We start from the raw sequence: 17,159 nt of genomic DNA, 5'->3' as shown, positions 1-17,159 counted from the left end.
AATTACACTACATACTGTATAAATGAGCAATTCAACCACTGGGCAAATTCAGCTAGTTTCTATTAAGTTCCCATCATCAAACAAAAAAGAAAAAACTCTTATTGGTGCCTATAGTAGTAATAGAAATGACATATTTGCACTTACCATCACTAACACCACACAAAGTTATGTTTGTTTGCCATTTTAGATGCCGTAGAAGCATATTATTTTCATCAATAGCATTTTATTTTTATAAAATGACAAACGTACATGCATTATTTAAACTAAGCAAAATGGCAGTCACCTGAAATACATCCTGAATATAACAGATTTAAAAGAATGGCTTGGGTAAATATCAAGTTTTCAACTTTGGATTTTTTGCTACTGAGCCAATATACTGTATTGGGCCAAAATTCTGCACTGGAGTTACAATGCTAATGTCATTAACAAGAACTACACTATTAAATATTAACAACAAAAAGCTAAAATTTTGCAACCTACAGTAGTGTGCAAAAGCCTTGAGCCACACTTTATTTCTTTACATGAAACATAATTATGTATATTAATTTAAAATGCGAACAAATGTTTTACTGTGACAAGCTGAAAAGTGCCTAAAAATACGATTTAAAAACTAGTATGTTACAACCTCAGCAGCAACCTCATTTCCCCTCTCGTCTGTTCCAACCACTCAGCATGACAAGTATACTAATCACCGACCTGATCATCCGCCATCACCGGCATCTGTTTTCCTACCGTAACTGGTTCATGCCTTAAGTTAGATGGTTTTTACGATTGAGTTAAAAAAAAAACTGGAGACCTATCACTGGCTCTGTGGAAGCAAAATATAAAGAAATGAGGGATGGCTCATGTTTGCACAGTACTTTACATTCCACAACAATCACAATTTTCTGAAACTCTGTCAATCAAGGCTAAACTTCCTTGCTATCTCAGTTGAGATAAGTAAGACATACAGTAGTATACTTTCCTGTCCAATCATCTTTAACCACTGAAAGAGGAATGAAGTTAATAAATAATTAGATACAACACAAGACATTATGGTACATGTCCAAAAAAAAAAAAAAAAAACCTGGAGATGTTGAGCAACAGCCATTTAAAAAATATATATATTATTTGTTCCACCCTAATTACATTAATTTTGGATTCATTGAATTAACTTTCTTCACATCTAGACCACGACTAACCAATTTGGCAACACCCTTCTTTGCTTTGCCCTCAAACACTGTATGATTCTGTTATTGTGTTATGCAAAAATGAATAAGTGCACATCCCATTATTAAATAAAAGAAGCCATTATGAACATTAGATAAATTTCCTTTATAGCAAATAAATCATTAAACCCATGCAGTGAACATAAACACTGAATCACAGAAGATAAATCCATGTGGAAACATCAAGCAACAGAAGATAAATCCATGTGGAAACATCAAGCAACATTTCATGTAGTTAAACATTAAGACATTAATTATCGTTCATAAGTGTCTATGACATTAGCTAACAAGTAGCTCCAGTGCAAAAGTAACATTTGGACACCGTTTGCTTACTGAGCTTAAGTTGAAAACAGATACATTTGATTCATTCAAACATCTCATACATCCATTTCATTAATTATTCACCTTAAGGATGAACATATTTTTGGATGTTAAAATGAACAGTCTCTCATTGGTAGCCCTGAAGCCCAGAACAGGATCGTTAGACTCCAGACTGGCTACCTGCTGCTTGGCGATCTGGCCAATCTGGCGGCCTTGTTTGCGATTGAAGAGCACCGTGTCCACATTGGATGGCTGCCGGTAGATGAAAACACGCCTTACACACTCTGACAGAGCTGCATATGAAAAATTGGGGGCGCATGTCGCGAACTTTCTATCCGTCTTTGAAGCCTGAACATAACCTGAGAAGAGCAGAACAAAGGATAGAGGTTGCTAACAATACACATCAGTTAATTATGCTAAACAATGAAGCACAATTTACTGCGCTTAACCATGGTCCTTTTTGACAAACCTGAAGTTGATTTATAAATTAATTACTGTCAATAACGAAGAAAAAATATTTGTTGCTTCACTATATTAAATAATGAGAGAATTATCTTCCCCAACATACATGCTGTTATTTTATGACAGATAGACAAGAGGCATCAAAAACGGTCCTTTCTCCTTGCCATAGTCTGTTATTATATTGCCATCGCAAACACCGCCTTTGAGTGTAAAAGTTTGCACCCCCATAATTTTAAATGGCAACAATAAGGAAATTGTACCACTGTTACAATTTATCTTAAAAAACAAACAAAAAAGACAACATAGTGCACCAAAACACGAGACAATATGAACAGAAAAACAGCTGAAAAATAATTTGAGTGTCTTAAGAACAGAGACACCACCAGAAATGTGGTGCCAAGAGTCCACAAGCTGTTCAGCAACACGAAAGAGGACACAGGCAGTACTAAAAGCAAAGGGTGTGAAAACAAGTTCATTTATTTATTCACGTTTAGTAACTCGTTAATTCTGGTTAGAGGCTACCCCAGCAACACTGAACATTGAACAGTTTAGTCTAATCTATTAGACTGTGATTTCTTTGACTAAGGGTGTGCAAATATCTACACGCATGTTTCATTTGCATGTCTTACAAGCTCTTTATTATTGTTGTGTAATTCGAAGAAGTACTGAGAAAGTAAAGAGAAAAATAAAATTCTAATTAGTTTAAGCTGTACATACTGTATAGTGGAAGAGATCTGATGATTTCTGTAAGTCCATAAAATGAAGCATACTGTATTTGAAATCCGATAAAAATAGGATGTATTAATGATGCGTGAGCGTCACACTGGCATGTAATTTCTCACAGACGGGCCCTGCTGCATTTAGAAAAGTGCCAGATTTCACAGTGGCACAACTCACAAGTACTACAATTCCTGCAGAAGATTAAGCTTAATATACACATTTTATCCACTTCAAATAAATTCTTTTAGGCAATTTCATGATTGGGCTGCTTTTTATCTCTTGCAACTCTTACAACTTAAACTAGTTCAACATACTCAAAAAATCCAAAAAGTTATGTAACTGTTTTTAATTAATGTTTAAAGATCTTTATCTGAAACAGGCTGCTGCAAAGTCTGTTCACCTTAACTAATTTAAAGTTAGGTAAATGTAGTCAGAGGCACACACGCAATTGGTACCTTAGTCATGAAATCACCCTGTTTAGACATTTAGATCAGGCAGCAGATAAGGAAGCAAGAGAAGAAAAAAAAAAAAGGAATGTTTATGTTGGGACTCACCTAGTGCATTGAAGGTGGCGACGTGTTCCCACAAGGCTTCAGGCTGCTCAGGACGTGGCTGCCACAGCAAGGCGTCAACATCATGCCGCAGACAAAAAGCCGGCATATCAGACGGATTTATGTCTACTGTGAAAAGGTACTGGTGGCTTCCAAGGTTTACCTATTGAAACAGAGGTAAGAATTTTGCAATAAAAATTGTTTAATTTTAGAATTTTAGAATTAAAATTATGGAATTTTAAAACAAAAATCACTAATTGTAACCGCTCATTAAGGTCAAAGTATGGATTTGTTGAAAATTCATCCAGACCAAATTTCCTTCTCAACTGGGTGCTTTAGTGATGTTTATTGAGAAACTGTTTTTATAGATTACTGAGATAAACAAATCATTTCAAACTGTAAAGTATGTTTGGCACTGTGAGTGACATTAATTTAAGTCACCTTTGTGCTTTCCTATTCAAACAATATAAAATCTAAATTATTATTTAAAAAAAAAACACTTTTGGGAATTTGATTTCTAACCTGTGTATATAAAAGAGAACATGAAAAATACATTGACATTAATCCACAAATACATCATAGTACTTGTTACAACCTTGCAAATTTTGACAGACATTCATCTTAGAGGATTTACCCAGATCACAATCATGCTCCTCTATACAAAACCTCAAAATTGAGGATCAGCATGCAAATACTCAACCCGGAAAAAAAAGAACAAACATGTTTGGGTTTTTTCCCCTACCAATTACACAGGCAGGTTGATAAGTATTTGGACAAGGACGAAATTTTCACATTCTCTGTACACAACTACAGCGGATGCTTAATGATTAAAGTGTAGATTTCAGGGGATTTACCAAAATCATTAACTATTTTCACAGGTTTAAAAGTGATTATACATATTATCATAATTCATAAATATCAGGATTATTTTTAATACTTGGATGCAAAATACTTGCAGTCAATGACTGCCAAAAGTCTGGAACTCATGGACATCACCAAATGCTGCATTTCCTCCCTTGAGCTGTTGTGCCAGGCCTTTACTCCAACCTCCAACTGCCTTCTGTTGCTGCTTGTTTTGGGTTCTTGTTAAAAGCTGAAAAGTTGAACTTTTTGGAATGTGTGTGTCCTTCCAAAACTAACACTGTGTTTTTTTTAAAAAAAGGGATATCATGATGGTGGTAGTGTGATGGATTGGGGCTGATTAGCAAATCAGGACCAGAACGACTGGCCATAATTGATGAAACCATGAATTCTGCCCTTTACAAGATAATCCTTAAGAAAAATGTCTGGCCATCAGTTCATTACCTCAGGTTAAGCTGCAGGACATTGATCCGGAACACAATAGTAAGTCCACCACTGAACGTCTCAAAAAAACAAAAAACAAAAAAAGGAAGCAATTAAATTGAATTATGTTTTTGGCATGGCCTCGTAAAATCCCAACTGAAATTACCTTTACCAGGCCATTCGTACTACGTAATCTAATGTAGCTTAATTAAACAACTCTGAGAAAGAGAGTGGGCCAGAATTCCTCCACTAAAATATTTACTTAAGTTACCTTTGTGCATTATTAAAATTTGTTTGATGATCTAATTCCTTTAAGTGTGACAAAAAAAATCAGGAAGGTTCAAATGCTTCTTTTTTAACTGCACTATAGATAGTAGAAAACATCTAAATGTTAAGAGAAAATGCTTAAAAAGTGAAGAGGTTACAGGCGTTGGCATGACTTTACTTCTTGCACCATACCATGCCTTTGAAAGGATGTTTTAAATATGTGTATTATACTCTATTATACTCTCTTCAATCATGGTATTAGCAGTAGGGTTGTGGATGTTTTCAGCAGGTTTGGATGTTACTGGTTACTTCCACCAAAGTGGAAATTGACAAATGTTCATCAAATGTAGTTAGCAAGAGATATATGTTATTCCGTAATATTAAAATACCTTGCCGTTTCAAATGAGAACAAAAGGGCAGCTTCTATTCATGGTTTAATTATGTAGATTGGCTGTACAGTAGGTGTGGATGGGACTAACTGTTCTGAAAGCCAGTATCCATGGTGTCAGCTCCAACTTAAAAAAAGCGCTTAAAATAAAAGATCCGTCTACATAAATAAAGTTTTTGATGTTTGTGTCAATAGGTTCTTTTTAACACCTTATAAGTTTTCCTTATTAAGTAGTTATGAAACAGCACTGTTATCATCTACATGCCACCACTTTTTCTCAGTCTTGGAGGCTGTTTTGCTCTAGATAACATTCTAATCACTTCACTAAAAGCTCATTAAATAGAAATAGAAGAGATCGATCCTCTTCCTAACAGACACGCAATCAGCATGTAATGAAACATCCTTCACCTTTATCAAAAACTTTTAATACCTAATTTTACGAAGACTGATGCTAAATGTCAAGCCTTTTACCTAACTTGGAGCTACCTTCTCTACATCCAAGAGGCCAGGTGTAAGTCATAAAGATGACACACTGTTCTCAAAAGGGGTTTAAATGGAGAATATGAAGACCTTTTAGCTATGTACCTGTACTCAGCTGAGGGGTACAAATATGCAATCGGAGCACTTGAGAAAATGCCCCAGCGGCAGCTTTTCTACTGCCACCAAGGATGTTTTTAAGGCTTAATATGTGAGCGAGTGCACTCATGAAAAGGTCAGCATGTTTCCTTCATGCATCAAAGTGCGCAATTTAGTTGGTTAGAGGGATGATAGCTGTGAAAAGAAAAAAAAAACAAAGGGAAAAAAACTACTCCTTCTACAGGAAATGGAATACAAGAGGCTCTGACAGACATGTTGTGCACAAAAGGTGCATTAAGCACATAAAAATAAAATAAAATAAAAAAATTTTGTAACACTGATTTAAAAATAACTTCCAAAAAGCTTAAAAATACACATTTATACATAAATGTATGGATCTTTCATAATGTAATGTTAAAGTGTTTATGTCAAAACACACAATTCTTGCAAGAACTATTATGGCTATTATGGAGTCCATCCCAGGACAACAATATCAAAACTTACCTCTGCTGCAGAGTTCATTTGGAGGTATCAGCCTTAGAAATCACCAACTAACAAATAGGATCTCAAATTAGAACCGTAGCAGACACATCTCAATATCAACCATTCAGAGGAGATATTGCACATCTGGCTGCCTTCAGTAATGTTTTACAGTGTAGAAAGAAATAAAAGACTATGCAATTAGGTTTGTCCAAATTTATACAAATAAATGTATGCATACTGTACATACATACGTACAGCACTAAGTTCAGTTCACCTGTTAGTGGTCATGATAGTTTATGTGTACTGTATACACCGCAAGGTGTTTCATTCCACTGATACCAAAGCTAAAGTGGTTAGGCAATGATAGCATTATGTCATACCATTAACCATTTATATAAATAAACAGCTACAAAACAACACTCTTTAGGCTAGTAAAACTGCAGTTTTCATGTTACTGATATCAGTCATCTATCCTTAAGACTTTCTCATAGGAAAAAAAAAATCCAGCTTCACCTCTCACGGTTACAAAGTGCCGACTGTAATGATCTTGCTAAAATTCATATCAACATGCTTTTCTTTTTTTTTCAACATATGGACATATCCATGTGTGACTATTGTTACTATAGAAACAGCAACTTAGTGAAGACATTATTATAAACCTGTGGTTTGCCTTGGAAATATAGCACAGTAATCAATATCTTCTGACTAAACAGTTTTGCGAATTTATTTTTGCTGAAATGGATGTCAACGTCTACAAACAAAAGGATCTTCTCTTCCTCCATTGACACATTTATTCCCTTATTTTCCACTCCTGGAACTTTTCCACATTTTCTGCGATCCTGGCTCCCTGTTATTACTCGCAGGAGATCTCTATGTGCAACAGAAGTAGCTTTTAGTCAGAAAGTACCCTACTGTTTTCTGACCATGTGAGAGTTTGGACATGAACTTCAATCTCGTTTTAGACAGGAACCACTAATGGAGCCCTTTTTAAAGTCTAGTCACTCAGAGAAAAAATAGTTTTATGAAACCCCAGGATGTAATTGGACAGAGTTAGAAATATCTTATTGTGAGCAACTTAAAGCTAAAAACTTGATACTTAAAAGTTGTTCTTACTCATTTACTGATGGGTTCTAAAGATTCTCTTTAAAAAAAAAACTAAAAACTAACAAACAAAAAACAGGGTGTATCAGTTTTGTGAGTTAATGAACATCTGGGCAGTTATTGCACTTACTCACTTGGTACTGTAGCTACAATGCAATTAATTAGGCTTAGTTTACATATTTCTTTCTTTCCATTTTTTCATGTGATGTAATGCCGGGAATTCTTCTTTTCAAATACCAACATCAAACTTGTTAATGATTTGCGCAATTTATCAAAGTCCACACCCCTTAGTATTAATAGCTATATGGGATCTTAGTAATTCAGAGCCTCTCTGTGCTGATTCATTTCTTCTTGCAATAAAATCTAAAGAATGTCCAACATTCACTGCATTCCATTACCAATGAATGTTGAATTATGAGCATACCCAGCCATGTCACTGAGTTTAATTTTATGTAATGGGTATGATTGTGTTTTAAGTGTAGATGAGTCATAGCAGTTAAAAATCAAAGTGCATCTCTCATAAAAAATCCCACAACTCCTGGTATATGAAAAGTGCAATTATGTTCAAATTGCTGTGATGTTGCCAGTTACACGAGTTGCAATAATAATGTAAATCTCTGACATTAACTTTTAATATTTGTTTTTAGTCACATCATTAACATCTTAATATTTTCTTCTTATTTCTGATCATATAGGCTACAGGCCATTTAAAAATGTGTTAATTATTTTGGGGCAAAATATTTGACTTTAAAAAAATCTAAATAGAAATATTTTTTTAGAGGTTTCAAGCAGTGTAAAGTCATTCTTTTCTTCGAGAAACAGCACATATATGCATATTTCACTAAACAAATTTTCAGCATTAAATGGTATATTATTTGCTTAAGATGTAGTTTTTTTAAAACAAAGCTTATAAATTAATTTTATGCACAAGGCCCACTTGGACCAACACCACTTTTGTGTTTGCTATGGGATCTAAATAGTCCTCATAGTGCTAGAAGTGACTTGGACGAAATGAAATTAAATTCACATATGATTGGTCTAGAGAAAAACATAAATAAAAAAAGTTACACAAACAGGACTAAATTCATCAAAGTGTTCTTGGATTATTACGCCTACTAGTTGTTAAATAGCAGACTTTGACAGCCTGAGAATTAATTTTAAGAGGTGTGGGAAATGTACTTAAATCTGAAAAGAATTTCTGAGTTATAAATAATCCAATTATGTATTCATTTAGATATTGTGTAATTGTGTCCCACAGTAATAAACTGTCCTGAGGAAATAAGAACCCAGTGGTAGTCAGTATGACTATCACACAATTTAGTTCTTAACACACCCAAACGTATACCTACACATTTATACCGATAAGGCATAACATTTAAAAAACTAAATATTAACTCCAATACTATTGGTTCCCCCAATGCCACATGGGCAGCTCTGGGGCACGATTTCACAAGATCCCTGTAAATATACTGTGGTGTCTGACAATGGGATGCCTTCATGGATTGAAATTGTTTGTCCGTTGAATCCCATGTCAACAACCCTGAACTCTTCGAGAACTAAACCCCCTACGTAAAAATTCTGTGATGGCTTTTCTTTTGTTGATAACATTGACCTTTTCTGCAATTTGTGCTACATGGGTTTTTCTGTGGTATCAGACCAGACAGGCTGACCTCTGGCCCCCTCAGGAATAGATGAGCTTCTTCTTCTTTGTCTTTCGGCTGTTCCCTTTTCAGGGGTCGCCACAGCGATCATCTGCCTCCATCTAACCCTATCCTCTGCATCCTCTTCTCTCACACCAACTAACTTCATGTCCTCTCTCACTGCATCCATAAATCTCCTCTTTGGTCTTCCTCTAGACCTCCTGTCTGGCAGTTCCAAACTCAGCATCCTTCTACCGATATATTCACCATCTCTCCTCTGAACAGGTCCAAACCCCCTCAGTCTGGCCTCTCTGACTTTATCTCCAAAACATTTAACATGGGTTGTCACTCTGATGAACTTATTCTTAACCTAAGGAATAGATGAGCCTTAGGTGCATAAGATCCGGTCACCAGTTTACTTTATATAACTGATTATCGATGCTATTTAATTCACCTGTTCATGTTGTGGCTGATTAGTGTAGTGTAAAATTTTTTAATTGTTATAAAAAAAAAAAAAAATACAAGAACAAATAATCGACTAGATGTTCTGATGCATCTCAGCCAGGAGTGAACTTACCAATACCACCCTAAACTCCAATATTTTCAAATTATAGCGCACAAATGTAGTGTTTTATTTCACTTATACAACAAGATTTGCCAAAATTTATAAAACAAATTCATTCCTGTGTTATGAAATTTTCATCGACTCTTAACAATTGTTTTCCCCACAAATCACTTTTTTTACTTATCTCTTCAACTTAATAAGACAAATAATAAATAATCTAATGAAGACTCTTGGTATTATGGTAGTAAAACATACTGATTGTTCAATATCACAGGTACGAAAGACTCCCTCCATACTGTAACATAAAACTTAGGTTCTTCAACAATAAGGTGTTTTTCCATTTTCTATTTCTTTGTTAATCTTAGACCGTGTAGTCTTAAACTGCCATACAAGACCCTGTGAAAGAACTGCTCCTATAAAAAACAATCATGTGTTAATGAGTGCATTGTAGGTACTTGTTTGAAATGCGCTAGGCCAACAAGGATAAGGTATTACCTACGCTAGGAGAACTTGAACCTTGAACTAGAACAAAGGAACAGTATTCTGCAGTTCTCTGAGTGTATATCCATCAGTACAACTCATCAAGTGTAACCTTGAGACTACTTACCTACCATTATGTGAGCTTTGAAATTAAAAAGGTCCCTCTTAAGGCTGTTTTTACTAGTCTTAAAACACAATTGGGTAACTAGGACAACAGGGAACACTTACACAACCAGTAATGAAAGAGACAGTTCTTCCTTTGCTTAAACATTTAAACCAGCAATTCGTTTTTAATGGATTTTATATTAAGCTTTTTATATATATATAATTGCTTTATTTGAGCCACATAAAGCTCAGTTTATCGTGTGTGACGTCCATGTGCTGACTTACCACATGGGTGGGCTTCAAGGTAGCACCATCAAACCGCATTAGTGTCGATCGATCATCCGGAAAACCATCACAGTCCTCCAGTTCCTGAACGTTACATGAAGGCTTAACTTTCTCCGGGTTAGCATCCTGAAAAGATAGTATGGAATATAAGAAGAAGAATGATGGCATGTACAACTTCCAAAAAGAAGTTTTTAGCCCCTTTTAAGTTTTCCACATTTTGTTGTTTCACACCCATGTTAAGTCAACAAAACACTTCAAACACCCGTGTTCACTTCGTCATTGTGGATTATTGTTTTGCAGAACTATGAGGAAAAAAGAATTTAAATCTATTTGAAGTTAAGTGTGAAACATAAAATGTGTAAAACTTAAAAGGGTTTGAAAAATTCCTGTTGGCACTGTGTGTATAAAGAAATAAAATGAGAAAGTGGAAATGTAAAGAAGCAAATAATGAGAGAAAATTCTATGGTATTATATTTGCCTTTTTTTTGAATTATAAAGCAGGGATCAAATTTGTATCGATAATGGGCTGAGGCAGCTTTATTTTAAAACTCCTTTGAGTGGAGGTTTAATGATAAGAGTGGAAAAAAGAAAGAGAACAAGACTGACCATTTCTTCAGCAGTAAGGTAAGCAAGTCTCTGATGGATTTGTGCTGCCTGTTCCTCATCCACAATGTACTGTCCTCTCTTATCACCCAGAACCACCTCAGACCAGAGTGGCCCCTCACTGCGCTTCTGCAGATTTACCTCCAGACTGTATACACACACATACACACAGTGCATGTCACGACGCATAAACAAGCACACATTTGCAGTGCAATTTCTACTACATGTGCATAATTACTCTTCCAGAAGAAGAGAAAATCATTGTATTAATTAGAATGAGATGTGATCATTCACTAAAAATCTTGAACGCTGTGTACGTGTTTTATTTCTTGTAATAAGTTCTTTTGTGATTCAAACTTTGTTCATATTTTTCATACAGACAGCTTTAAAGTTTTCTTTTTTAAAGATTAAAACACACAAGTTTGCTATTATTAAAACCTAAAGTTTTTCACTTGTCTCAGACAGCTTATACCTTTTTTCTATCATTTTGTTGGTCATTTTACACTTTAAACACTGATCCACTTCCAAACGTGTTTAGGTTTAAAACATGACTTTAAAAAACAAGCCATCAAAACTAACTCTAGACACAAAACCTTCTTCGTTTGTCATCCTCTATATAAATAAAAGTAAGGTTTTGCCTGTACATTGGTCAGAACTTACTCTTTTAATGATATCTTTACATTTCTTACATTGGAGGACCTGGAACCAAAATGCCTGCCTGTCTGTATACAGTATTTAATCATTCTTTTTTTTTTCTTTCTTTAGCAGCAGCTTAAATAGTAGTTCTGGCTTTAGAGAAAGTCTCCAACATAACAGCTTTGTAGCAGTACGTTTTTTTTTTCCACCACAGGAAAGTCCTCGAAACAGATGTAAGCTACATTTCTTAATGACTACAGTAGAAAAGACAAATGTAATAAAAGTAACTGCATGTAGATAATAAATACAATGTGTCAGTGGCAGCCCATCGGCACCAGTGCTCAAACCCAGGATCTCCTTAACAGCAGTCCAACACCATAACCACCAAGCCACCCCTGCCCCCCATTACATGGTGTACATGTCAAAATTAACACTAATGGGCTTAACAGCCAGACTCGACAGCTCTGTTTTTTTTTTTTAGATCTTTAATGTCCAACAGAAAATCTCCCACCTCTTGTCATCTTTAATGGTCCAGACACTGGCTTCAGGATCCACAGGAGCAAAAAGCTGACCCTGCAACAGGGGTGCGTATTCTTTCACACCCACATACACACTGTCCACCGACAGCTTGAAGCAGATGTCATCTTTTGTAGTGCCCTCAGGTAAACGGACGCACACTGTAACGTCTTCTTCCGTCTGCTGCCAAAAGTAAATGGGCTCTACAAGAAAAAAATAAAAAAGGTTTATGAAAATGACTTTTGTTAATTTCACTAATCAATGAAAGGGTCATAGACTTAGCAGAGTGCTTCAAGATAAAGAATTAGAAGAAATAAAAAAAACTAAAGATTTCATCATGAAGCTTTACATTGCTGTAGCCTGGTGATATGTCTTTTTTTTAATATATATATATGTATAATATAATATAATATTATAATGAACCTATTTGCATGTTTCTTATTACACAATCAAGCACATACTTCCATTTCATTTTCATGACCACAAAGTGGCCCTGGCAGATCCATGATTTCACATCTGTTTCATTCATTTACAAATTCTCATTCAATGCCAAGGTACAATATGCAATCTTTTTGTTCCACAACACAACAATACAGCATTATTCAGAGAATGAAAATGTTTTAGCGATATATGCACCTATGAGCATTAGTTGTGTACTGTATGAACCAGGTGGAGTAAAAAAAGACATCTCTTGGTTACTGTTCTTTATTTCCTTTCAGAAAACTCTGGTTCTTTCATTTCTACCAAAAACACAGAAGATCTGTGTAATGTTACAGAAAAAGGAGCAAGTAATAAAGAATTGAAAGAAAGAGCCACTGAAGGTTGACTCACAAACACACAGTTTACAATTTCAGACAAAACCATAATACTGAAATTAGAATGAATTTTCCCCATAGAGAACATGATGACTTAGCCTTTCACAGAAATACCGGGCTTCATTATGCTCCTTTGTTGATGAGCTAGTTAACCAAGGCATGATCTCTGTCTCACATTGAATAGGGTGACTAAGAAATAGAAAAGGCTAGTGCTCTTCCTGTACATTAGATATGTGCGTGTAGTAGTGGCTGCACATGTGCACGTGTCCTTTTCTCCCAATACGTTGCTCTCTCTCTCTCTCTCCATGTGCCCTAAATGATCTTCCCCTCTCCAGTGTGTGTGCGAATATGAAAATAAGCAGTCTTTTGTTACTATCGCTGGTTACTCTAACACGAGTTGCCTAATGCATCTCAGAGACATCCTCAGAGACTCCGGAGTCTTTTCATAAAACTAAAAAATAACAAACTCATGCTGCGAATTTTGAATGATCCATTAGTCTCAGCACATCAAAGAACATGTTTACATGTTCAGCAGCAGAACACAGAGACTGGTCTTAGATGGGTTTCTATTCATCATGCAGCAGATTTGGATGGAGCAATGAAAGATGACAGAAAGTAAAGCATTATGTCATGCAACAAATTTCTGCATTTACGTCACTGCACCATTTCCATTCCTAAATTTATTAACGGCGGCTTTGATAAGCATGCATCATCAATGACCCTTTCTACCATAGGAATGATCCAGAAAACCTAAAAATTAATTATGACTAGATTTTTTTTTTTAAAGCTAACAGTATAACAAATAAAATTTACGAGAGTTTACAAAAACTCTCTGAGGCACCTTTATGGTATATAAATACCTTTAAGCCCTTTTCCTATAAAGGAAATCTAAGTCTTGCAAATACACCCTTAGATTAGATTAAGGTAGACTAGATTCTTCTTTTTCTTTGGACAGAGAGTGTTGGCATGTCAACAGTGGGAAGAGAGTTAGAAATACTGTATATTACTGATGTGTCTATTCTACTGTAATGCAAGATATATGATAAAAAACTACTTTAACAGTTGGCTCAGCCAGTGACATACAGTAAAGGCTTGATGCAGTATATACTCAGTAATACCCAAGGAGTGGGGGAGTGTAAGCACCACAACCAAATGGATATACTAGGCTAAAGTGCCCCTATGGCAAAATTAGGTTCTTCCCTTCCTACCTCCAGATTAAAAAAAAAATTTGCAGCCCTAATTTAGTCATAGTTATTGATCACCCCAATCAAGGCTACAACCACCAGATGAGAGGTCACTTTTTTCCTCCAAGACTGAATTGCTTGCTTACGCACCAAAGGGAATGCCCTAACACACTCTAAGAAACGTGCTATCCACTCCTTCCGCTTGCGTGAGCTCACAGATGCTCATGAGGGCCTAGCATCACGATTGATGTGAGAGATCTAGAGTGCCACCCACCCCTACCATCTGAAGAGCCCTCCCTAGGCTCCAAAGCTGCGAGAGGCTACATCATTACCTGTGATTCAAACTTGTGATCACTAGATGATAGGGCAAGCTCGTTACCGCTATGGCGTTGAAAGCAAAATAGGATTCTTGCATAACAGTTCATTTAAATCAGGTGTGGAATCAACCAATGAAGTCCAGAGCCTCCAGGCACCACAAACTCCACATGACAGCGGCAACCCAGAACACCACCAGTCTTATGTGGTTTGCAGCTAACAAGTCGAAAGAGCTGCACCAGTGTGATGAAGATATAAATGAAATACATATGGAGTCCACAGGGGGTAGACTAAAAGCTACACATAAAAACGAACAACACAGAAGAAAAAGTGGAAGGAAGGCCATGAAGCATATAGCATTTATTGGTCATATGGTTTCACCAGGAAACTTTGCAAGCAAAAGACAGTGTTGCTACTTTATATATTTCAGGGAAGAGGTCAACCAGCACCTCTAAGACACATATAGCAACAGGAAAGGAAGAAAAGAGCTGGATGACTGAAAGTGAGGTCTTTAGGACCTTGCTATCTGCCCCAAAAATCACGAAAATTTGCAGAAGATGTGTGGATCCAAAAGGAGAAATCCAGCAACCCTGATATACACAGATCAGCCATAAGATTAAAACCACCAGCACAGTAACGGGTAGGTCCCCCTTGTACCACCAAAACAGCTCTGAACCTTTGACACATGGACTCCATAAGATCTCTGAAGGCGTGCTGTGTTATCCGTCTCCAAGACCTTTTTAGCAGATCCTTTAAATCTTGTACAGTAAGTTGCAAGGTGGGGGCTCTGCGGATTGAACTTTTTAGGCAAGCACATTCCTCAGACACTTGAAGGAAATGCAATCTGCAGAAACTTGCCAAATGAATCTTGGCTCATTGTTTCTGCCCTTGAATTAACATACATTTAGTCCTCCATACTTGTTCCCTCGGTTTTTCAGTGTTCTCCGGCATTAGTATGGGTTATTATATCAAGCCCAGGCACAAAAAGTACATGAATAATCGTTAGATTAAACACAGCTTAGCTGAACATCCGATTGCTCCTACTGAGCAAATTAGTACCTTTTACAGGTGCTAGTGTTATACATATTACACAGTATGATATTAACTACAGTGCTCTGAATACCCGACTGAGTAAAAAAAAAGTGCAGACATGCCTATCCCTTCTTTTTTTTTTGTTACTTTAAAAAGCTCAAAGTTAAAAAGTGCTCCCCAATACTAATATGATACTGTTGTCCTCTTGGTAACTCTTGGATCTCCTTAATCATTACATTACAAGTATGTTAAATCTAACACTGCGTCTCTTTTATAGCATTAATTATAACATTTATGGTAATGATATGGAAGAAATAAAATGTTGTGCAGTATATGGAAAATAATCAGTGATGAGATTAATACTATTTTTAGTTAGTATTAGGAAACATCTGCAAAAATATATATGTTGTATTAGTTATTGATATTCCAATACATTCTTCTGAAGTAAAAAAAAAATATTTGATTCTTTTATTCTTTCTAAACTATCTTGTTACCAAGAAACCATAAACAGCAACATCATCTGTCCATAGACCTAAGCATGACCAAACATTTTACCTCTGACTTTTACAAAATACTGATGCTAATGCCTCCCTTAAATTCTAAACAGTGTTTTTACAAAAAGGTTTTTACAGAAACCGTCACCCAATAAATTAGTAAATACATAGAAATAAATAAATCTATGTGGCAATTTATGTTTTACCACACTGACTATAAAATGTTTGTATATGAATTGTTAATTGATACGTTTGCATTTAAGATGATACAATGATAAAATGAATACAAACCTATTACTCACACCATATTTATTATTATGCTTGGGTTACACAGATCAATAATGTACGAGAACAAGCATATTAATGTAAACGTGTCATTTATATTAAAGCCAGAACTACTTACAAAGGCGCTGTTATAGAAAATGAATAATTTGATTAGAGAAAACACCCATGCTGTGGCATGTTTTAATGACTGTATTTCAACAGTAGTCCTTTCATGCATCAACTTTTCTATTCTAAGCATTAATTTGTTAATTATGTCATATTTCAAAACATTCTGCTTTTAATTACAAATACATAGTGATTGCTCATAAAAAAAAACTATATACACTGAGCTACTTACACATCACACATGAAATTAAATTACTACCTGAAGCAGGAATTTCAAATCACTTTTTCCAACCCCTTAAAAGAAGCCACCAATGCAAAGTGTACTATGGATTATTGTACTATGTTAGATCTGGTCATTATTATCTTTAAGCAAAATCTGCGTTGTTTAATGCATGCTGAAAATGCATGTATTTTAACACACATACACACACACACGTACACACACACACACACACGTACACCCCAACACGTACACACACACACACATATGTACACACACACACACACACACACATATGTACACACACACACACATACGTACACACACACACACATACGTACACACACACACACATACGTACACACACACACACATACGTACACACACACACATACGTACACACACACACACACACATATATGTACACACACACACACACATATGTACACACACATATATGTACACACACATATATGTACACACACATATATGTACACACACATATATGTACACACACA

General features: G+C 35.7%; 1 protein-coding gene across 1 annotated transcript in view; it reads right to left on the bottom strand.

The window, feature by feature from the left end:
• Positions 1-203: 203 nt before the first annotated feature.
• nudcd1 (NudC domain containing 1) overlaps positions 204-17,159 on the bottom strand; it is a 30,627-nt gene continuing 13,671 nt past the window's right edge. The window contains exons 6-10 of the mRNA XM_053493492.1: positions 12,187-12,394; positions 11,043-11,187; positions 10,437-10,562; positions 3,266-3,425; positions 204-1,888 (exon numbers count right to left, since the gene is read on the bottom strand). Of these exons, the coding sequence (XP_053349467.1) occupies positions 1,602-1,888; positions 3,266-3,425; positions 10,437-10,562; positions 11,043-11,187; positions 12,187-12,394 (926 nt within the window). The 3' untranslated portion in view covers positions 204-1,601. The remainder of the gene's footprint in view (positions 1,889-3,265; positions 3,426-10,436; positions 10,563-11,042; positions 11,188-12,186; positions 12,395-17,159) is intronic.

The sequence above is a fragment of the Clarias gariepinus genome, chromosome 3 (assembly GCF_024256425.1).
Source record: "Clarias gariepinus isolate MV-2021 ecotype Netherlands chromosome 3, CGAR_prim_01v2, whole genome shotgun sequence".
In the NCBI taxonomy this organism is placed as follows: domain Eukaryota; kingdom Metazoa; phylum Chordata; class Actinopteri; order Siluriformes; family Clariidae; genus Clarias; species Clarias gariepinus.
This window is presented reverse-complemented; position numbering and strand designations above follow the sequence as displayed.